The sequence below is a fragment of the Manis javanica genome, chromosome 7 (assembly GCF_040802235.1).
Source record: "Manis javanica isolate MJ-LG chromosome 7, MJ_LKY, whole genome shotgun sequence".
NCBI classification, from domain to species: domain Eukaryota; kingdom Metazoa; phylum Chordata; class Mammalia; order Pholidota; family Manidae; genus Manis; species Manis javanica.
In genome coordinates, this window is record NC_133162.1 from 84,930,116 (window position 1) to 84,952,831 (window position 22,716).

A 22,716-nucleotide genomic window follows, 5' to 3' on the forward strand; every position below is an offset into this window, starting at 1 on the left:
AACTCAAGGACTCAAATATTTCCGGAATTTGCAAACTACCAACTACTTAATAATAAAGCAAATTAATAAAATGTATAAAGGTTGAAGGTTCTAAAGGGGCCAATGTAGTAGAAGTATTAGTTTACCAGTTATGAATGCAAAATATCACACTTCCTGCTGTTGGTGGAAATCTATAAAAATCTAAGGAAACAGATTGTAGGTAATGGGCACATTACTGCTTTTCTAGTAATACTTTAATTGCTGTTCACAACTGTTTCCATTTGTTTCTAATTCATTTCCTGATCATTAAGGACTCAGATATAGAAAGAATTCCTGCTTTATTCTCTACAAGCTGTCAAAGAGATGGGAAAACAGAGCAGGGTGGGGAGAGGGTGTGATTATAGTATAGGGTAGCATGAGCAGAAAATGAATGAACGCTGAGATCAAGCCGATCCTGGGACCACATGTGGTGTCCTCGACAATAGGGCTGCACATGCAGCCAGAGCCTGGCTCAGAACCTGCTAGGAGGCACCACCCCAGGCACAGTGCTGAACACATACCGAGGGCCAGCAAAAATATCTAGTAGTTTCTACTCCGCAAATGAAGTCACTCCCAAATACGTAAAGGTTCTGCAATGGAAGATCTTACCTCTACTGTTGTTGAGATTAGTCTTGTTCATTACAGTAAAGGAGAAGCTCTTCCTGGACAGCTAGAAGGATACCACTTTCTGATTTGTGCCCTGTTATGAATTATTACTACAGACATCTGTTTATTTAAAGACAGAGCACTTATATATGGGCATCTCTTGAGAACCTGTACTAACAAGCTCTAGAAAAAGCACAGAATAAATAATCCTAATAAAACTCACTTTACCTACTACTTCTGTCTTCCTCTCTGGCAATAACAGACTTCTGTATTTCCTGAGGTCCCTACTTTGGAGAATAACTAAGGCATTGAAACCCACTAATTTGACTACATAGTCCTTAATAATGCAGAGCAGACTATAATCTCTATATTAACATTAAGTACTGAAGATCTTTCGGGTAGTCTATTTCTAGTCCCTGAAGTTCCATCTCACAATATTAAATTTAACTAAGAAGACGATAGTACCATTTATACTTAAATATAGCTAATCTTTGGATAAGCAAGAAAGTAAAACACTAACATCCCAAATATATTACCCTAGGTATAAATCACATAAGCATATTAGATTTGAAGAATATTTTTAAAAATATCAAACATTTTATGAAACTTGTGGATTTTTTTTTTTCCTGGTCTTGGGTGTTTTGTAATTTCCAGTTTTTTTCACTTTTCTTGTATTTCTTGATCCTCCAAATTTCATATTACTCAAGTAATTTGCTTTGTTTTATCAAACAAACAAACAAAAACCTGATTATTTCATTGCATTTAGATAAAAATTCAGAAATAACCTGATTAATGAAGCACACTATGTCATAATTTCAGAAACTTAATTTCAGCCATGTTACATTGCTGGCAATTACTGAACTGCAAAATATTTTTTCTCTTTCTTAACTTATTAAACCTTGTCAAAGTTTCCAAGAAACAAACAGTGATTTCAGCTTTTATTGCATTCTGATGGGACACTGAATACAGACCCTCGGCATCACAGATCACTCTCTCCATAGAGTGCAGAGGAGAAGGCGGCGTAATCCAGGGCGCCCGGCACGCTGCCTGGGCCTGAGTAGGCCGGCATCCTTTTGATGCAGTACTGGGCCTGGTCTGGGGGCAGCTCCCTGCGCAGCTCCTCTGCCAGGATGTATGGCTAGAAAACATACACAAGTGTTTACATAACCGATCACAGAAGACACTAGAACATAGATGCTTTTACTTACTTATACATTGCTACATTTGTTTCATTTTAAGAAAGGATTAAAGGCAGGGAGTCTAATGGGCAGAGGACAGGCAAAAAAATGCTGAGTTTTACTCATAAGAGCATATCTGTGAGGTGATTTGGCCAGCAAGAACATTATTACAAAAGCACAGGAACATAGGCATCAATATTTCTCAGATGGAACCATAAGGCAAGTGAAAAATACTATGGTCTCAATTTCACACCAGAAATATAAAGGATAGTTGGTTTCTATCATACACTGTTGAGAACATAGAAATATTTAACTTAACATAATCAATGCATTTTTTTTTTTAATGTATGTGATATCTGCTTTTAGAAAATGGAGTCATTTTTCCTATTCAGTTCATTTAAAAACTAGAAATATGTTGCCTCTGGAGAAAACCTCTTTCTAAAACAAAGTAAAGCTGACCTTTAACAATGGAGTCTTTTTTTTTTAATTGTCAAATGTCTACCAGAAAAATAGGATAATTCTGGTAAAACAAACTGGTGGGTAAGAGTGAAAATAAATAAACAGCAAACACCATATTGTAATTTAGAGTGGGAACTTTTGGGGGGCTAAATGGGCCATGGTTTAATACCTCCCACATGGGGCGGGCTCTCTTTTCCCTCCACCCCCTCCCCGAGGTAAAGGATTCATTTTAAAACAAATGTATTTTCCTTTTAAGATGGTTTACCTTGTCTGATGCTTTAAGGAAATAAACATGGCTCTGCTGATGTGTTTTACCATTCCTAACTTCCTCTTTCCTCTCAGCTAGAACACGGGATAAAGAATCATATCCCAAACTGAATCTGTACCATATTGAGATGTTACACTGTTATGGGAATGAGATTAAAAAATTCTGAACATGCAGTTAAACTCCACTTAATTTCTAGGTTACATGTAATGAAAAGCTTGCAAATTTTTTAAATGACAAATGGCTACATTAAACTTTGCTCCAGTGGCTGGGCACAAAGTCAGGGTCACTGATCCTTAGAAGGTTCCCAGTTCCACAATATTTGAACTGCATGGTTTCTCTTTTCTGAGTCATAGCCACCAACGCAGAATGTAAAATAGGGCTGAACTACTGAAATTCAGAAAAAACTCTACAGAAAACATACTCCTTGTTCCTTCTAGAAACCACTGTGGAGCCTGGGCAGAAATGCCACAGACAGAATGTCTGCACTTCCTCTGCTCGGTGTACACCTTTGTCACGTTTACAGGCTGCTTTCTGAACTCAGTGCTGATGTGGTACAAAATGCACTAGCATTAAAATGGTTTTTATTTGCAGCACTGTTTCTCTTCCTGTTAGAATAATGCAGTGGACTGCTGCCAAAGCAGAACATTTCTCAATGCAGACCTTGTCTGAAGCCAGGATGCGGAAGGAGGCAATGACCTGCTCGGCCGTGTCAGTGTCAGCCGTCTCTCTAGTCATGAAGTCGATGAAGGACTGGAAGGTGACAGTGCCCTGTCCATTGGGATCCACCAGGGTCATAATGCGAGCAAACTCAGCTTCACCCTGGGTAAAGGTTGCAAAGAAACATTTATTTCAACAGTACACAATTCTCTATAGTGCCATTCCTCTGCTTTTACTTACTGACATGCAAGTTCCTTATTATCTGAAAACTTAAATATTCCCTGCATTGCCCTACAATCTTTGGAACAGATTCCCCTACAGGAAACTTAAGTTATTGCCATCTTCTGACTTTAAAAGTTGCTGTGGCCGCAGTCCAGAAGCTCCTGAATGTTAGAATTCCTTCCTCGATGACCCATATTGCCTTCAGGCCTTCATGTAATTAGGGAACAAGAATCAAGAGAGAGAGATTGGGGCCTTTTCTCAGATTAAGAAGAAAACTGCTAAACAGAGGACAGGTTGGAAGATCGCTTTTGTGATTTTCTATTTAAGGTCTGAGAGGAATCAGAACACCTCATGGTACGAAATACACATTAATGGGTACAGAGAAGTGAGGATGCACTGGTGCTCTCCCCACCCACAGGGAAATGTAAGACCTTCTCAGCTGCTTCATTACTAAGCACTTTTAACCTCTGAAGATATTAGAGGAAAATGCATTTTAAATTGTCAGGATATCAAAAGCCATTAAAGTGTTTACTTTAAATGGATGAACTGTATGGTATGTGAATTATATCTAAATAAGCCATTCATCTCGTATAATATAAATCAAAATATCAAGTCTTGGTAAAATTTTAACTTCTGTCTCACCAAATCATAACCCATGGAAATCAAGCAGGCTCTGAAATCCTCATGATCCATCAGGCCATTCTTCCTCTGCCAATAAACAGAAAGAACAGAGAAGCTCAGAATTAGAGGCAAAAAAATGAGTAACTCTACTTGCCCAAGTGAACAAAATCTAGTAAGAGAAGGGCCACCCTGAGCTCTGCCAAGGAGACTGTAAAAGTCACCACTGTCTTACAGGAATGGTGAAGCCAACACAGGGATGCTATAAAATAATTTATTAAAAAGGGGAAAAGGGGAAGGGAGTTGATAAACACCAGAGAAAAGTGAAAGGAGACCCCCCCCCATTAAAGTAAGTAAGCAGCAGCAGGAAGTGCCATCAAAAATGACCTGCCACCCACCGATGACAGAACAAATGGTAAGTGCTCTGAGACATTAGGATGATCTCATGGCCCCAGGTAGTCTTCGTTTTGTAAAGTTCCCCCTAAGACAACAGCATTCTTAGAATGCAAACAACAGGACAATTACCCCACAACCACTCTCAGGCTCTTGGGCCAGGATGCAGTCAGTGACCCCTCTGTGCGGGCAACTCAGCCTCCCCCGAAAATCCAATGAGGGTCTACACAGAGCAGAGTGCATGAAGGCCTGAGCAGATGGTGGCTTTCCCAGCTGAGGAATGGCCAGGCAGGGCAAAACAGCCACCCCAAGCTCCTAGCTACAGAGGTGTCAATGCAAAGCCCTCAATGTCACGGGATGTGCAGGGCTGTGCTGAAGATTTCCTTGCGGGTTTTGAGAGGACAGCTAAGGTTCAAGCATCAATATGAATTTAAAGATAAGAAAACACTTATTATCTGTCAAGCCAATTATTAAATGGAAGGTTATTTTCTGGTGTTTTCAGTTGCCCATGAAAGAGCCCAGTCCCTAAAGTTCTTTTCTATGGATGGGAACCTGATGTGTCTGTTGTCACATCTGTGTCTGGCCCACAGTCGCTGCCCACGGCCTCTCAGCAATACTGCCTGAAGCAACGCTTCCCTACTTCACTGATGTCTAGCCCCCATTGACTTCCCTCAGTGTTCCTGCTCTGGCCTTTCTGCCTCCTTTAATGTCGCCAGTTCCCTAAGACCTGGGTCCTTCTTTCTTCTTACTCTCCAGACCCTCTTGCCAGAAAAGGACAATTACATGCCTCAGACCAGAAGGCGAAGGTCCTTTCCTCTCACTTCTTTCTCTAAGAGCCTCCTGTCTTGACCCCTTGCTTGCCTGCTCTCCCCTCTTCTGTGCCTCCAGTCCATCGTACCCTCAGCTCTGATCGTGTTACCCCTGTGCTTCGCAAGCTTCGGGGAAACTCCCCCAGCTCAGGTCCTCTGTGCCCCGCCACTCTGCTGTTACTACTTGGTGAGAAGATGGAGCCAAGTGGATTCCCTGTCCCTGGCATCCCTCCCCACTACTTCAAGCAAACTTCATTTCCCCCCCAAGACATGTAATCCTTAATATTTAGTTTAAACAAGTTTTAAACTTGGCAGGTTCTGCATTGTCCTTTGGACTTCTGTCACAAAAGACAGTCTCATTAGCTTGGATTCCAATCAACCTGCTTTCTTCCTAGGAGGTGGCCCAAATGAGTGCATGATGCCCCCAACAAGCCCAGATAGATCTGTCCAGGGAAAGCAATCAATTATTTCCCTCCATGGGAGAAACGTGATCTGAGCCTCAACGAATAAAGTTTGGTTGGTGTTACAGAATATTTCTACACAATTAAGTTGTGCTGTAACCATGCTAAACTTCAATATCCAGCTCTGTCTTTAATTATTTATTTATGCTTTAGCTCCCTGATCAGAAGTCCACTGTCTAAATCTTTTAATAGGCAGAATCTGGCTGACCTGTCCTGGAGGCATTTTAAGAACCACTTAGTGATATTTGTAAGTCATAAATGGGGCCTGTACAAAATAGTGGAATACCCTTTTCTAGGGATCTTTAATAAATGGAATGGGGCCTTAAAAGTCACTTTTAGCCACATGGTAAACCAACTGGGAATTTTCTTATAAATTGATTTTAGTCAATATTATCCAAATCAAAATACTGGATATTTTAAAAGCAGTACTTCATTCTTTATATGCTTCTAGTATGAAAATGATCAGCATTTTGTTGGTACATTTTCCTTAAAACATTTCATAGATTCACTTTATAAATTAAAAAATAAAAGTTTTGTGTGTCAAAAGAGAAGGTTAAATTTTCATCAGGTGCTTTAGTGAATACTTAGGAAAAGACATCAGAGTTTTGTATTTAAGTCCTTAGAAAATGATCTAAATCCAGCAATCACATTGTGTTGAGGTTTCTACTTTCACTTAGAACAAATCTAACTTTGCTTTCAACTACAAAGGCATTTGTTAAGTGATCTGCATAAAACCACACACAGACCTAGACTCTGTGTCACCCTGAGCAACATCAGAGCTCAGCACACTTCATTTTGGCAGCTAATCTCCTTTGGCATTAATCATCCTGTTTCCCCGTTACCTTTAAAGTTAAAGGTCACATGGATAAATTAATAGCATGGATATTATTTCAAATACATTACTTAATGTCCCCAGTATTGTCTTTCAAGTAACTGGAGGGAGTGAAGTACCCTGTCAAAGTGGTTGAAGGAGGCCCTGAACTCGTTCATCTGCTCCTGGGTGATGCCCTTTGCATCTCTTGTCAAGATCTGGGTTTCCACTTCATTGATGGTTCTGGCGATGGTTGTCAGCAGTAACTCCCATCCAACACGAATATGCTACAGATGGAAAAAAGGAAGTGATCGACTCTAGGTTCTTTCAGCATGTCAATCCTGCTTCCCATTACCATAACAGGAGGGCTGTTATGAAAGGGAGAGACTCAAAGGGAGAGAAGTGGGGCTTAATGAATAGACTCCACTATACTTGTTTTAGTTTACCTTTCCACTTACTATAAGATTTCTGTAGCAGAAAGTACTTAGAAGTTAGACCAGGATTTTAAGAGTGACAACTGGTACTCTGTAAATAAAATATACAAGGTAGAGTCTATTTGTCCCTAGAAATATCTTTCCATTTGCCAAGTAGCAGAATGGGCCCTGGAAGACACCTGCTGGCTCTCAGGGTGATCAGATTGGGCCGAGTCCTTTTTCTGGTGCCCTCTCTGAAGCAGTGCAAAGAATTCATTGTTGTGATAATAACAATGATGATGACGTTGTTGATGGTGATGATGATGAGTAATTATATAGTGTTTGATAGAGTTCACAAAGCATTTTCATATACAGTGACAGGAAAGGCGTTAAGAGCCCTAACTTTCATACTTGTAGAACTTAATGGGAACAACCAGAGACAAGTGCAGAAAGAAAACTCCAAGAAGGTGAAATGGTCACAATTAGAAACAACAGCAACACAGCCTGTCTGGCCACTGTACCTCCATGGTGTAATTGGTGTGCTTATTATCAAAGACCAGGGCCTCCTGGATGAGCTGATGGTCCCCTTCCAGCTTGTCGATGTTGTTCTTGTAGTTAATAATGTTGTGCTCATACTGCTTCAGCTGGTTCATCTGGTCTTCCAGGGCCCCTGTGATCTGGATGGAGCTCCGGGCAATCTCCTGGTGGAGGCAAGGACAGGACAAGAGTTGGCCTCAAAGGAAACCACGCAGAAGCTGTCATTCCTGACAATGCTTCAGAAGCTATGCCAGCCTTAGGCAGCAAAGCCACTTGCTTTTCTCAGATGAAGTGGGAAACAGAACAAAACAAGCTCTTGTTTGAGTCTGTCTAGAGGATGGACAAAAAAACAACCTAGATCCAAAAACAACCTAGATCCAAAAAAGCAAACTAAGAGGGGTAAGCAGTGAGTCACCACGGCCTCTTACCAGTGAAGATGGGTACCTCCCTAGGAGGGGAGCCTGTGGCACTGCAGCTGCCGGGCAGACTTAAGGCCACTGGATGCTTCCTTCACCGGTGGTCAGAAGTGCTTATATTTTTGAATATTCTTCTTAAGAAAAAAGTTAGCATTTTATCACCAGAAGGAAGTTTGTGAGAAAAATAACTGGGTCAATAAATGTCTGTTCTTAGTGATAAAATGAACCCAGGAATCAGTGTCCTTCAGAGGTCACTTTGCCTTAAGTGTTTTGAAAATACAAAGCATTTGTGACTCTTCACATGTTCTCTTTATGGATGATTTAAAATCTAGAAAAATCCAGTAAAATCCAGTCATTTTACTGACAAAATGAGCAGGTGCAGAAAGAACAGCCTCCATGTGCTGCACTGATGCCCACAGGCACACACAGGCCAAAAGCCCAGGGGCCAGAAGGGGTGGAGCCCAGAGTAGCAGGAGCAGAGCTCGCACACCCTGAGTGGGGTGACCAGAACTGCTGCAGCATGAGACGCGTCGCTGTTATATCAGCTCAGGGACTCCATTCAGGGCTATGGTAAACCTCCTCTTGATGGGCACCGACCTACCTCCATCTTGTTCTGGATCCAGGGCCCGACGGCATTGGCCTGTGCAGCAAACTGGCGCCGCAGACGCTCATTGGCATGCTGGCGGGCCAGCTCCTCCTGCAGGGACTGGTCCCGGATGGGCACAAGCTGCTTCACCTACCAGGGACCAAGGGCATCAGGGATTAGAAGCCAGCTCTGGCCCAACAAGGGTGATGGAGACATTTAGCAACAGTACAAAAGATAGGGGCGGGAGGGGAGGAGGGGAGTATGGTAGAGTGGGAGTCCTGACTGCAGGACTGAAGGGAGAGCCCAATCTAGCCTGGACCGCCACCAGGGCCTGAGTGTCTGCTGCAAGGCTGTGGTGAGGCTCACGAGGGACGAGGACTGTTCCTCCCGCCAGGGGCTCTCAGCCTGTAGCATGAACCCCAGGGGCTGGGTCCAGTGTGCAGAGGATTTGTGAACTTGAAAGGGGTTAACTTGTTCCTCTTTATTTTCACTGTCTTCAATTGAAAGGGAGCATTTCTTTCAATTATGAATGTGGGCAGCAAATCCATGGTATTTAAGCAGTACTGTGACTTTATGGCGATAGAATCACAAACCTTCATATTATGAACATTAGTTACTGCCTGCTTCTCAAAAGATCATATATATTCATCACTACTTCAAAACTATTAGACCTGCTGCTAGATCTTGGTTTTAAATGTGTTAGTAAAGAAGCACCTACATTACTATGGCCCAACCTTAAAAAAATTAGGGGAACAAACAAATTTTTACTATTTTAGTAACTATAGTTTAATATAATTTGTTTCCAATGTAAGTATTTTTACCAGTTTGCAAATATTATCAGAAGGGCCCTGCGGGCTTCCCCCCGACTGCCAAAGGAAACTAAAAAAGTTAACAATCCCCGCTAGCTTCCTGGGGCCACAGAAAGTCCTCTGCCTAGCCTACCTCCTCCATCCCATTTGTACCCTGTGATTTACATTTTAAGGCCCTCAGTTTTCTTGAAACCCACAAAGAGCTACTTCAGCAGTCTCGTTTGTGTCTCCTGCAAAACCACTGCTACAGACATGATTTTTCAATGGCCCTTTTACAAAAGTTCATGTGGCAATTTGCTTTACAACTTAATGGTGGGAGAGAACTCTGTCTTGATTTTAAAAATGGCCTACTTCCCTTTTTTTTCAAGGGAAATACTTTGTTTACCATGTTTCCCTTTTTACTTTGGCTGTCAGAAGACTACAGCTGAATGAAAAGCTCAAGTGCAATAGCTAAGTACATTCTCTCAGATGAACACTCTCTTTCCCATATATTTTTTCCCCTCCTTTGCTTTGTTTTTAACTAAATGATTGCTGCCATGTGTGTTCTTACAGCAAGCCACCTCAAATCCATGACAGACTATGTAGAAGCACACCAAGCTGACTGTGCTATAATTTAAACCCTGAAAATAAATTTTTCTGAAGAATGAGACAAAAAAGGCTCAAATGATCCCATTTTGACTGTAATCACATCTCTGGACAGTCTCCCAAAACTTAAAAGGCAGCAAGTCAACAGGAGCACTTTAGTTTCCCAGACCTAGTTTTCTAAGCAAGTGTTCTGCATTGAAAATTCATGCACAATTGGAATAGGTCTACCCTACAGTCTAAAATTTCTTTAATGAAGTTATAGGCAAGCTAATTTCACCAAATTTTTAGTTGGGGTTTTAAAAATAGTTTCCCTTCTGGTATTAGTATCATAACATCTACTGATTTTGCCAACTTTTGTAAGATTTTCTTTAAAGAAAATCACTTTTACTTTCTTTCCTTATAAATCACAGAAGTTGTGGAATGGCATTTAAGAATTTAACAATTTCATCTATTAAAAACAAGGCAACAGGCCCCAAAAGGAGTTGTTTCTGCTAAGCCCATGTCACCAAACTGAAATAACTTAATTATAGTTTATGCTCTCTCATAGATGGAATTTTAAACCTGTCAATCAGGAACTGCCTGATCAGTACCAGTTACGTCATCTGCCGGACAGGCCCATCGTGTCCCTCGGAGGAAAGTAACTTTGCAGTAACAAGCAAGCTATTTTTGCCAGACAACTTCTTTGTTCCCGCTCCTTTCTGCCTATAAAAGCCTTTCATTTCGTACAGCTTCTTGGTGTTCCTATCTATCTGCTAGATGGGAGGCTGCCCAATTTGAATCCGTTTTTGCTCAAATAAACTTTAAAATTATTCATATGCTTTAGCTTACCTTTTAACACATCTGTGAAATATGGGGTGAATGAAAACCCTGACTGTGATGCAAAATCAGGCAGTCACTCTAAGTCCCCCAAGTGTTTACCTCTTCCCTCAACCTTGCCTTCAAAGACTCCCACCTTGTTCCACACCCACTCCTCAGTCACCCACCTTGTCCCACTTGGCCCGGAGCTCATCCATGGTGACAGTGCTGTAGGGATTGCTGGAGCTGATCCTGATGTTGTAGCTCTGAATCACCTTCTCCACCTCGTTCTGGATGGCCATGATGGACTGCCGCTCACTGTCCGCCTCTGGCAGCGTTGCCTTGAACTGCTCATGTGCAGTGATCAAACTCTAACCAGAGACAGAAGCAGAGAAAACCCAGCTTGAATTCAGTGTGAATTTTACAGGCTTTGGTGTTCTTTGCTGCACATGTGTAAATACCTTTATACCTGCAGGAATCTCTGGAGGAAAACAAATTCTGGATGTTTTAGAAAACCTATTTGGTGCACAAAAGTCAAGTTCTTTGAAAATGTTAAAAAGACATCACAAGGACTATTTAATTGATGACTATTAATCCAAAGCCTTCAAAAATATTTTTCTTTTTTAATAAGTCATGTTTGCTTTCACTATATTTGATCCCCAGCTATTGCTGAGGTCTTACCCTCCACTGGCAAACACAACTGCCCTTAGCTGCCCTTTCTGTGCCCACTTTTACCTTTGCAGTTCAACAAAAGAGCCTAACATTTGCGGCTGTTACACTTAAAGACCACCAGGAAACCCATCCCTACTCCTCAAAAAGAAATAGCCACAGAAGTCAACTCTTCCCCTCAGATTTTATAAAGCCACCATTTGTCAAACTCTATCCTTTGGTTCTAACATACATGACATCAGCCCCTTAAATTCAGCCATTTGGAGGTGCCACGTGGGCCACCTTCCAGTGTGAAGCTAACCTTTACTTCAGGTTACAGATCAGCAGCCAACACATCCTTCAGTAAACAAAGAAACTACTTCATGCATTAAGTATGACTCCCAAGGCACACTTAGAAGTCTCACCTATTCCAAAAATAATTTCAGATTTCTAATCTCTGCTTGAGAGCTCAAGCAAGAAACACCACCGTGGCCTCTTTCAGAACACAAATGCAGAGTTCAACCAAGTAACATATTTCCCCTTACACCTTCTAGGTACAAACCCTTCTAGAATGTTCCTTGGCAGGGAGATGTGGGTTCAAATCCCAACCTTTGATATTTCCCTTATATTTGGATTCTTTTCAATGACCTATCTATTTTACAGAAAAAAGAATTAAAAAATCTTGTCTTTTTGTATTCTATTGTACATCAAATTCACTGTACATTGGTCTCTAAATACACTGGGTCCTGGCTGTTTGAGAGTAACCATCCTCCTTAACATGACCACTTAGAAGCCTTATTTATAACTCTGAAGTTCCAGAAGAAATCAGAAGCAGAACATTGTGGATTATAGGAGGCAGAAGTGCTAATTTGTGGTTTCTTTTTTTTAATGTGACATTTCCACTTATTAATTTTTTTATTGACATAGAATTGACATGCAATATTCTATTAGTCTCAGGAGCATATCGTAGTGATTTGATATTTTTATATATTACAGAATGATCCCCATGATAGTCTGGTTATCATATCTTGCCATACAAAGTTATTACAACATTATTGATTATACTCTCTGTGTTGTGCATTTCATCCCATTTATTTTATAATTCAAAGTTTGTACTTCTTAATCCCCTTCACCTATTCCACCCATTCCCCAATGCCCTTCTCTGGCACCAACAGTTTGTTTCCTGTATCTGTGAGTTTGTTTTATTTTGTTTCTTTTATTCATTTGTTTTTAGATTCCACATATAAATTAAATCATTTGGTATTTGTCTTTCTCTGAGTTACACCACTTGGAATAATACCCTTTAGGTCCATCCACATTGTCACAAATAACAAGATTTCATATTTCATTATTTTCTATAGCTAAGTAGTATTCCACCATATGTGTGCGTATCTGTATGTGTGTTTATATATACATACACTTCGTGTTTATCCACTCATTGATGAACTTTATCCACTCATCATTGATGAGTTTATCCACTATTGATGAACACAGGTTGCTTCCATTATCTTGGCTATTGTAAATAATGATGCAGTGAACAGAGTTGCATATATCTCTTTGAATTTGTGTTGATACGTGATTTCTTATGCTTTATGATCTAGCAAAACTCAGTAGATCTTAAGAAACAGTAATATCCACACATTTACAAAGTAGTTAACTCGGCAGTCAATAAACTCATAACTTTCTGTAATTCCAAGAGCAGCTATGTCTGTTTTGCTCAATGATTCTGCCTTCCTTTTCTAAAAACAGACACTTTTGGATGTATTCACCATTATCTGATTGATGGTAATTTAGTCGCAGCTAAGAGTAGTATACATATTTTCAAGCTAAAGGTCAAAGGGTAATTTCTAGGCATATTTTTCTAAGTAAAAAAATAAAATGAAGTAAAATTAAATTTTTTAAATTATAATTTTAGAATTATCATTCATTTCTAGTACAGACTTGGGTTTTCCATTACCTGGATTTCCTCAATGCTATGGACAATAAACATGTCTTGCAGATCCTCCATGGCACCTTCCATCCAGTTGTTGAAAGGAGCAGCTCTCTTGGCAAACTCCAGGTGAAGCTGATCAATGGTTTCTAGCAATTTCTCAGTTCTCTGAAGATTAAACAGAAGCAAAGGTTATCACAGATTACATAATAAAAATTCTCTGAAAATATAAATATGCTTTCTGGAACAATCAACTATCATTTGACATTTTGTTAATCACAATGCTCTCATCTCTCATCGCTGGCATGTATATAGAAAAGGTTAACTAATGTTCAAATGATGAGACTGAGTCCTGCAGGTCTCTGAAGTGCCTTCTGAATGAAGGAAGGAGTTAATAACATCCAAAGCAGCCTCATTTTAAAAGTACTTACTCTACTGCATGCTACTTTTGGAAAACTGAGAATCCACATACGGTATAGAGTAACTTGCTTCCAGCTGAAACAGTACTTCTCTAGTTAGAGGACCTGACTCCCTAACCATGATGGGAAACAGGAAATTCAAGGTCTTTCTCTCATTTTACAGTCACCAGTGTGCAAAGAGAAGGTGAGTGCCTCTTCCAAAAGTCACCTACCCGGTGAAGACAAAGGAGCTACATTAAAATGTTCTCAAATCCTCACTCAGGATTTAACACAGAGATCCTCTTTGCCTTTCTGGGCAAACTGTGAAAGCACATGGCTGTGAGCAACAGAGAGTGATACTACACTTGTGTCATATGGCAGAGCTGACGGGGAGCAGACAGGGAAAGTGTGCAGAATCTCTAAGTCTCCCGTAATTAGATTCATCTTTCTCCTGTTCTAAAATATTTGAGCTGTCTCTGTTATAGGCTTGGTCCTTCCTCTCTCCACTTTTATTTCTTTAGGTGGATATGGAACAGCTATTTTGTGTCTAGGATGCTTGGTATCATGTACTTTATAAGTTTTATTAGAGTGAAAAGCCTCAGAAAACTGCCAACCACTTCTTTCCTTCACACTATGAATCTTCATCAGTGAAAGCCAATTAGGTAGTTAAATACCAAGCACTTACTGCTGTTCATCCAAGTCTTACATGTGAATAATGCCAAATTCTTCTGGATTCTGTTTCATATTGATTTTTTCCTGACTTCAACATTTGCTGCCATTTTCCCTTTGCACATCTCAAGCTAAGTTTTTGATTTCCTCACTCACAACTCAGTTTACTCTTATGTAAGGATTTTTGGAAATTCACTGTAATTACTGTTTGATACAAAATGGGTTTATACCATAATTTTATCACCCCTGGGTTTTTTTTTTTTAAATCAAAAGTAGGCTTCACTGCTCTATGGATAAATTATAGTACATAGCTACCAACTTTCCATTTCCCTCTTACTCCTACTTTTCATATTCTCCTTAATGGCTCCTTTCCCTAGATAATCTGTTTTATACACATAATGCCACAGAAAATCAGAAACTTAATAGCAAGGGACTTAATTAAAGAGCCTCTATTAAAAGATTTCATGTCAACAGGTGGCTTAAAGACTTCACCTCCAGGGCCTCTCTCCTCTTCTGAGTAAGTGTTCCCAATCTGTCCCACTGGTCACAAATTTTCTGGCACCGATCATTGACATTCACAGCATCATGATAATCCAGTTCACTATTAAAAGTGAAAAATAAAGATTATTTTCTTTATTTTAACTTTAAAGTTATTAAAAAATAACTCAGATAATACAAGGAAAAGTGGACATGGGCTCAAAGCAGACAGATCATTCTTTTTTTTTAAATTAAAGATCTGGCAGAGAATTGGAACAGTATTTCAGGGTGTTGTTTATCGTCACCACTGCAAACATGATCACTCTTCTCTGACAGGTTGCGAGAAGAATTAGTAAAACTCTGGTGGTCAACAGATTTCTAGACAGAGAGAAATGGTGTCTTCTTAGTGCCTCAGGCTAACTTCACCCTCCTTTCGTCTTCCTGGCCAGGCCCCCGGAGAGCTTTTTTTTAAGTGGCAGTGTGCCTGGAAATACACTGACTATGTGAGCTGGAGTCCTGTGGGCTGAGCTGAAGCCACAGTGCCTGGCACATCACAGGGGGCGGGGAGGGGTGGAGGCATCAGCTTGCACCCCACTGTGTCCTAGGCTCCTCTCAAAGGGCACTGGGCTCCCTCTGGGGAGGGCATCATGTCCAGCAGGGGCGCTGTCATTTCATCAAGCACCGGAGGGACTTCCAAAGCCCGGGAGGACAGCCCCTTCCTCTTCTGGACAAAGAGGTTCTGACTTGCCTGATGCCACTAGTGAGACAGCAAGAATGAAGTAATTTCTTACTGATGCTCTTCCTCACCAGCCCTGTCTCTACATTCTAATGGTATCGTTTCCAGGTGAAATAATTTGAACTCACTGTTAAAGCAAATCATCAAATTCTCAAGAAGGTTAACCCAGTATCTCTGGGGAATAAAGTTTGACTCCTGTACAAAACTTAATCACTCTTTTAGGTAAGATGAAAGTGAAACTCCCAGAGGTTTAAAGACATCTTCAGGAGACGACTTCTTACACAGACCATGATAAGACAGCCTGCAGGAAATTCCCTCCTGTCTTATCAAATCCATTTCCCTGAAGCTTGATTTTGTTATAGTTCTTCTGTCAACCTTAAGTTAAGGCAATGGTTGTTCATTGCTTTGTTTTTCCTCTTAAATAATATTAACTGGTCCTTATTGAATGTTATTGCTTCTGTTACTGAATAAAGCAAGAGTTCATGGTTGTGACCAGTATTTTTTCAGCAGTAAGATGCTCCCATCGCCCAATTAAAGCTTGTCCAGCTCTCAAGAGCAGTTTTCTACAGATACATACACGTTACTAGACTGAGATGGACTAAGATTCTTGTGCTTATTATTATAACCCAAAAACCAAAACACATCAGCCATTTGCACAGCCTTGAATAGAAACTGAAAAGACTGTGGCTCTTCAGAAGGCAAATAGTCAAGGGAAGAAAGAGTTAAAACAAAAATAAAAATCTAGGAATCTACTGAATACTGAATAATGGAGATGCCAATACTCATCTGTCCATGGCTGTCTTTAGGTATACATTTCTCCCTCCTTTCTAATTCATTTTTGAGTTCTATATGTGTCTGCTTTTAAGGATTTAGGGTTTGCTTAACTGCGTATGTTGTTTTGTATGCATTTTGAGAGCTGCAGAAAACACTTTTCTATTTTAGGAAAGGTGAAAAAGGAAGGAATATTAATAACATTAAGTGAACATACACTTAAGTTCTGTGTGTGGTTGTTCTCTTGATGGTGTGAAGAAGTAGGCACTGGGGATTCCAGTAGTAATAATATAAAATTATTACTTAAATTTTATGAGCAACACTTAAAACCACTCCAAACTGTATGGGAGCTTTTAACAGAGCATTAAATAGCTTGAGTTTCTTTTATCCCCTTATTTGTAATTGTTAAAGAGCAAACATCTGACACTCATGAAGCATAAGAAAGATAATGCAAAGACCATGAACATAGAGCATAGCTTAGAGACGAAGACCACAAATAACTAAGAGTTTATCTGGGCAAGGCTAAAAATATACGACACCCTTGAAAGACGCCATATCTGTTCATTAAGAAGTTTGCTCTAGTCCAAACTGAGGAACATAGGTTTTAAAGTGTAACATAATAAAATAAACATTTATTGCTTATATTTAAAAGTGATTATATATGACAGGCTCTAAAATTTTGCAGATATATGAGTGATTGTGAGGGGGAAAGGGAATGAGATTTTGTATTTGTCAAAAGGGGCCAAGGAATTTCCTTAAAAAGCTTAGGAATATTGCCAGGAGGTGCTCTGGAGGTGGCCACAGCCAGGGTCTGCATCCCGAGCCAGATTTGGAACTGCCACTCTGGCTTCAACCAGCATGGGCTCAATCTCATGCTACTTCCTTCCATAAAATAAGAAGTGTGAAAGTGATGATAAAGAAAAAGAGGGTGTGGTGTCTCTTCCTTCAGAGTTCAGGCAGTAGTTCCCCAGTGGGGTTTCCAGATCCCCTGCTCCAGGCCTGAGAGGGCTGGCCTTTGCAAGCTGAGTTAGTCCTCCAGATATATGAGCCGTCTGTGGTGGGGCTGGGAACGCTGTGGATGGGGGACACCGGGATGCCACCACAACCAAAGAACGAGAGCAGGAGTCAGCTCATCTGTTTAAAGAACCCAGATGAATCCCTGGCCAAGTCCTCCAGCCTGTCTCTCTCCCAGTCTAGAACAGGGAGGGAGGCACCTTGCCCCTGTATGGAACCCTGCCAGCCCTGCACCCTGGCACCAAAGCCCACAGCCCATGGCACCCACCAGCACATAGCACCTACTTGAGCTCCTGCGCGATGGCTGCAATCTGCTCCACGCGGTCCTGGTGAGCCGCCAGATCGCTCTCAAATGCCTCGTGTTTCCGCAGCAGAGCCCGGACCTCAGTGAGTGATGCTGACTCATAGTCCTTTTGCAGCAGGATCTGCTCTTTGCCTGCAAAGGTGGCAGCACCAGAAGTGTAAATCTTCTGGCATCAGACATTAGTGTCTCTGCACCAGAAAAGCTCTGGTGATGGTTAAGAGACCAAATAACCAAGAGGAGGAGGAGGAAATGACCGCACTGAAGATGCAGAGGCAATATTTCAACTGGAACTCGGGCTGTTACTCTGCAACTGAGTCCCGAGTCCCTCTGTGTTTTGAAAGCTCATGTCTACAAATAAGGGGGAAAGCATGCAGAGTACATTCTAAATAACAAGTCTGCAGTATTCATAATCCTGAGTAATAAGTAACTGGTTTTCCAGGATGATGCTCAGCTAAGTCAGTAATCATTAGCTCACAAGAGTAACCTGGGATAGGTAAGAAACTAGAACTCCATTTTCTCATCCATAGGTTCTACCTTTAACCCAATTCATTTTGTTTGAATTTCTACTGTGGCTAAATATAGCCTGTTTTTTTTCCTGAAGATAATAGAAATTTTTCTTTCTGAACCTTCACTTATTTGCCCACAAATAATATTTCTTAAATTAAGTCACTGCTGTGACTGTAAGTGCATCCACATTTATTCCCTTGGTGGTGACCTTTAAAATTTTAATTCTATAAAGCTAGAATGGAAAGCAAAGGTTTATATGTTTAACAATGACAAACAACACAGCACTTACTATGTGCCAGATACCAATTTAAATACTTTGTAAATGTGAATTCACTAAATCTCCATCGAAGCCCTATTGTAGTTACTCCACCCTGAAGGGGATATAGCACTGAAAGGTTAAGAACTCATCCAAGGCCCACAGATGCAAAGTGTCAGAGCTGGTCTCCAACCTGCCTGTCTCCAGATCCACACCTGTACCTACCCTGCTGTGCAACAGCAATCATCAGACAATTATAAAGCAAAAGGCAATGGGAGCCGCCCCAATCTTTCTTAAAATATTACTGTGATGGGGGAAATGTTTTGTTCTTCTACTTCAGGAAAGAGCAGACAGTCAAAAAAATATTATGACCATGGTATCATGGAAAAAGTTTGGTTTGCACAGCCTGAAAGAAGAGATCATCTAAGTCAGAGAAGGAAGTGAAGACTCTAGAAAATTATACCATCCACTTGCTTTCCAAGCAGATTTTCTAAATGGGAAATTCTATTGCTTTGTTCTATTGGCAGATGCAATCAAGGGCTAACTGACCCACAGGGAATAAACAGATACTTGTCGAGTCAAAGAGAAAAAAGTTGGGGGAAGACAGAGGATGCCAGGCCTTATATAAGTAAGTGTGGGAACGATGCATTTCCAGTGCTGTTTTGTGATGAAAAGTATTAGCTGCTTGATTAGACAATACATCTTCAATCCCACCTATTGCAGAGATTTTTAGTGCTGGGACAGTTGGAGCAGAGAGAGGGAATGACACCTGCCCGCTGGTCACAGGTGCTGGGAACAGAGTCAGCAGTAACTGCATACTGTGGCTCTGTGCACAGGTTGGTTCTGATTTTGCAGAAACCCAATGGGAACCCATTTTTCTTACCATAAGCCCATGTTTCATGTGTCGATGCCTTCTGCCTGAACTTCTCTGCCAGGTGTTCCACACGCTCCAGTCTCCGTATCTCATTGAGCAACCATTCCTCGTAACCCTTCTCGGCCTGCTCCAGCCTCTGCCAGGCCCCAGCAATGTCCTGGATATTTGAGGACAAGCAAAGTTACATTCGTTATAATCCAATTTTAGGCTTTTCTATAAATGCTTCCACAACGAGATTGACAGGATTTCCTTTTCTGTTTTCTTTTCCAAGCCTCCTCAACAAAATAACCATTCAACTGTTTTGGTTTCTAACTGTCTTAATTGTCTTTTAAATCAAGGGGGCCTTTTAGAACTAAAAATAGGTTTTTTTGGGGAAAAGATGGTGGCATGAGAAGTGATGCAGCAACCTTCTCCCAAAACAATATGTAACATGAAAATACAGCAAATACAACTAATCCTGAAAAAGCAAACTGAAGACTACAGAACAGACCCCCTACATCTCTGCAAAAGAGAAAACCTCACAGAACAGGGTAAAGTAGCAAAGCTGTGATCTGGCAGGACCCAAGCCCTCCCAGCTCACCAGTAGGAGGAAGAGAAACGGGAGCGGGGAGGGAGTAGAAGCTGAGGACTGCTAAACACTCACCCCTGGAGATCTTCTCTGGGAGCATGGACCCACATTACATGGTGCTCTGGAGATTAGAGGAGTTGGAAAGCACAGACAGGTGGAATACTCAGAGAGACTGAGATTCCAGATGCTTGTGGAGAACAGGTACCCACAACCAGCTGCTCTAGCATAAAAGAAAGGCAGGTGCTTTGAAAGATGTCCCACCAGTGAAAGGGCTGCTAAAGGGGCAAGGATTACACAGAGCTGGCTACTCAGGAGAGAGGACAGGTGGACAAAATCATCCTGGCATACTCAGCCCAGCAGGTTGGAAACTTTCAGGAGCTTTAGGCAATCTATCCTCTTGGCTGGCAGGCAGCCCTGATGCCCCTGACTGTGATATGCAGCGTACTGCTCCTTCCCCCTATCAGGCATTGGTCCACACACCAACTGCCCCAGCCATTGCACCAGGCCAGCAAAAGGGTGGTCACATCTATGACAGCTACAGGAGCATAGCCCAGAGGCTCCTCCCTGTGCACTCGGCCCACTGGACCTGGCAGTGGAGGCAGGCACTGTAGCCGGGAAGCAGGAAAGAGTTCTTTCCTGCCAGAAGGCACTGGTGTCGCATACCTGGGATCCCTGCCATTGCACCAGGTGATGGGCAACTCCAGAGAGTAGAGCTTCTGGGCACTAGAAGGCACCGACTACACAAAGTTATTATTCCACAGGAATCACTAAAAATATGAAATGGCAACAAAATTTTGTAGAAACAAGAATAGAACAGACACAAAAAACAGGGCTAAGTGAAACTGAAATCACCAATATTCTTGATAAAGATTTCAAAATAAAAATCATGAACATGCTCATGGAGCTACAGAAATAGTCAAGACCTCAGGGAGAACTTCAAGAAAGAGATAAAAACTTTGAAAAATACAGTATTTGAAATGAAACATACAATAGGAGGATTTAAAAGCAGATTGGATTAGGTAGAGGAGATGGTAAATCTAACAGAAATTAGAGAACAGGAATACAAAGAAGCTGAGGCACAGAGAGAAAGTATCTTTGAGGAAATAATTGTTGAAAACTTCCCCAATCTAGGGAAGGAGATAGTTTCTCAGACCATGGAAGGGCACAGATCTCCCAACAAGAGACCCAAGGAAGACAAGACCAAGACATATAATAATTAAAATGGCAAAGATCAAGGAGAAGAGCAGAGTATTAAAAGCAGCCAGAGAGAGAAAAGTGATCACCTACAAAGGAAAACCCACCAGGCTATCATTAGACCTCTCAGCAGAAACCTTACAGGCCAGAAAGGAGTGACATGATATATTTAATGCAATGAAACAGAAGGGCCTCCACCCAAGAATAAAAGAATACTCTACCTAGAAAGATTATCATTTAAATTTGAATCAGGGATTAAACAATTTCCAGATAAGCAAAAGTTGAGGGAATTTACCTCCCACAAACCATCTCTACAGTGGATTTTGGAGGGACTGCTATAGATGGAAGTGCTCCTAAGGCTAAATAGCTGTTACCAGAGAAAATAAGACAATAGTAAAGGAAGTAGCTCAATTAATTACTAAGCAAATGCAAAATTAAATTAACTATCCTCAAAGTCAGTCAAGGGACAGACAAACAGTGCAGAATATGAAACCTAATATATAAAAAGTGTAGGAGTAAGAAAAAGAAAGGAGGGGAAAAAAGAACCTTTAGATTGTGTTTGAAATAGTGTACTAAGTGAGTTAAGTTAGACTGTAATATAGTAAAGAAGCTACCCTTGAACCCCAGGGGTAACCATGAATCCAAAGCCTGCAATGGCAATAAGTACATATCTATCGATAATCACCCTAAATGTAAATGGACTGAATGCACCAATCAAAAGATACACAGTTACTAAATGGGTAAAAAAAACAGACTAAAGCGAAGGGATGGAAAAAGATATTTCATGCAAACAATAGGGATAAAAAAGGAGTTGCAGTACTTGTATCAGACAAAATAGACTTCAAAACAAAGAAAGTAACAACAAAGAAAGACATTACATAATGATAAAGGGGTCAGTCCAACAAGAGGATATAACCATTATAAATATCTATGTACCCAACATAGGAGTACCTATATATGTGAAACAAATACTAACAGAATTGAAGGGGGGAAATAGAATTAAATGCACCCATTTTAGGAGACTGTAACACACCACTCACTCCAAAGGACAGATCAACCAGACAGAAAATAAGTAGTAAGGAAAACAGAGGCACTGAACAATGTATTAGAACAGATGGACCTAATGGACGTCTACAGAACACTCCATCCAAAAGCAACAGGATACACATTCTTCTCAGGTGCACATGGAACATTTTCCAGAAGAGAACACATACTAGGACACAAAAAGAGCCTCAGTAAATTCAAAAAGATTGAAATTGTGCCAACCAGCTTCTCAGACCACACAGGTATGAAATGAGAAATAAATTATTCAAAGAAAACAAAAAAGCCCACAAACACATGGAGGCTTAACAATATGCTCCTCAATAATCAATGGATCAATGGCCAAATAAAGAAAGAAGTCAAACAATATACGGAGGCAAATGAAAACAACAACTCAACACCCCAAAACCTGTGGGATGCAGTGAAGGCAGTTCTTAGATGAACATATATAGCAATACAGGCTTACGTCAAGAAAGAACAATCCCAAATGAATAGTCAAACTGACAATTATTTAAACTTGAAAAAGAAGAACAAATAAGGCCCAAAGTAAGGAGATGCAGGGACATAATAAAGATCAGAGCAGAACTAAACAAAATTGAGAATAATAAAACAAAAGAATCAATGAAACCAGGAGCTGTTTCTTCAAGAAAATAAACAAAATAGATAAATCCCTAGCCACACTTATCAA

At 40.7% G+C, this 22,716-nt stretch overlaps 1 protein-coding gene across 2 annotated transcripts in view; it reads right to left on the reverse strand.

Moving 5' to 3' along the window:
• Positions 1-1,549: 1,549 nt before the first annotated feature.
• ACTN2 (actinin alpha 2) overlaps positions 1,550-22,716 on the reverse strand; it is a 67,500-nt gene continuing 46,333 nt past the window's right edge. For both annotated transcript variants that reach the window (XM_017676341.3, XM_073241255.1), the window contains 11 exons: positions 19,235-19,382; positions 17,570-17,720; positions 14,779-14,887; positions 13,247-13,387; positions 10,830-11,012; positions 8,468-8,602; positions 7,435-7,614; positions 6,641-6,787; positions 4,051-4,116; positions 3,190-3,348; positions 1,550-1,762 (listed from right to left, as the gene is read on the reverse strand). In XM_017676341.3, the coding sequence (XP_017531830.1) occupies positions 1,604-1,762; positions 3,190-3,348; positions 4,051-4,116; positions 6,641-6,787; positions 7,435-7,614; positions 8,468-8,602; positions 10,830-11,012; positions 13,247-13,387; positions 14,779-14,887; positions 17,570-17,720; positions 19,235-19,382 (1,578 nt within the window). In that variant the 3' untranslated portion in view covers positions 1,550-1,603. The remainder of the gene's footprint in view (positions 1,763-3,189; positions 3,349-4,050; positions 4,117-6,640; positions 6,788-7,434; positions 7,615-8,467; positions 8,603-10,829; positions 11,013-13,246; positions 13,388-14,778; positions 14,888-17,569; positions 17,721-19,234; positions 19,383-22,716) is intronic.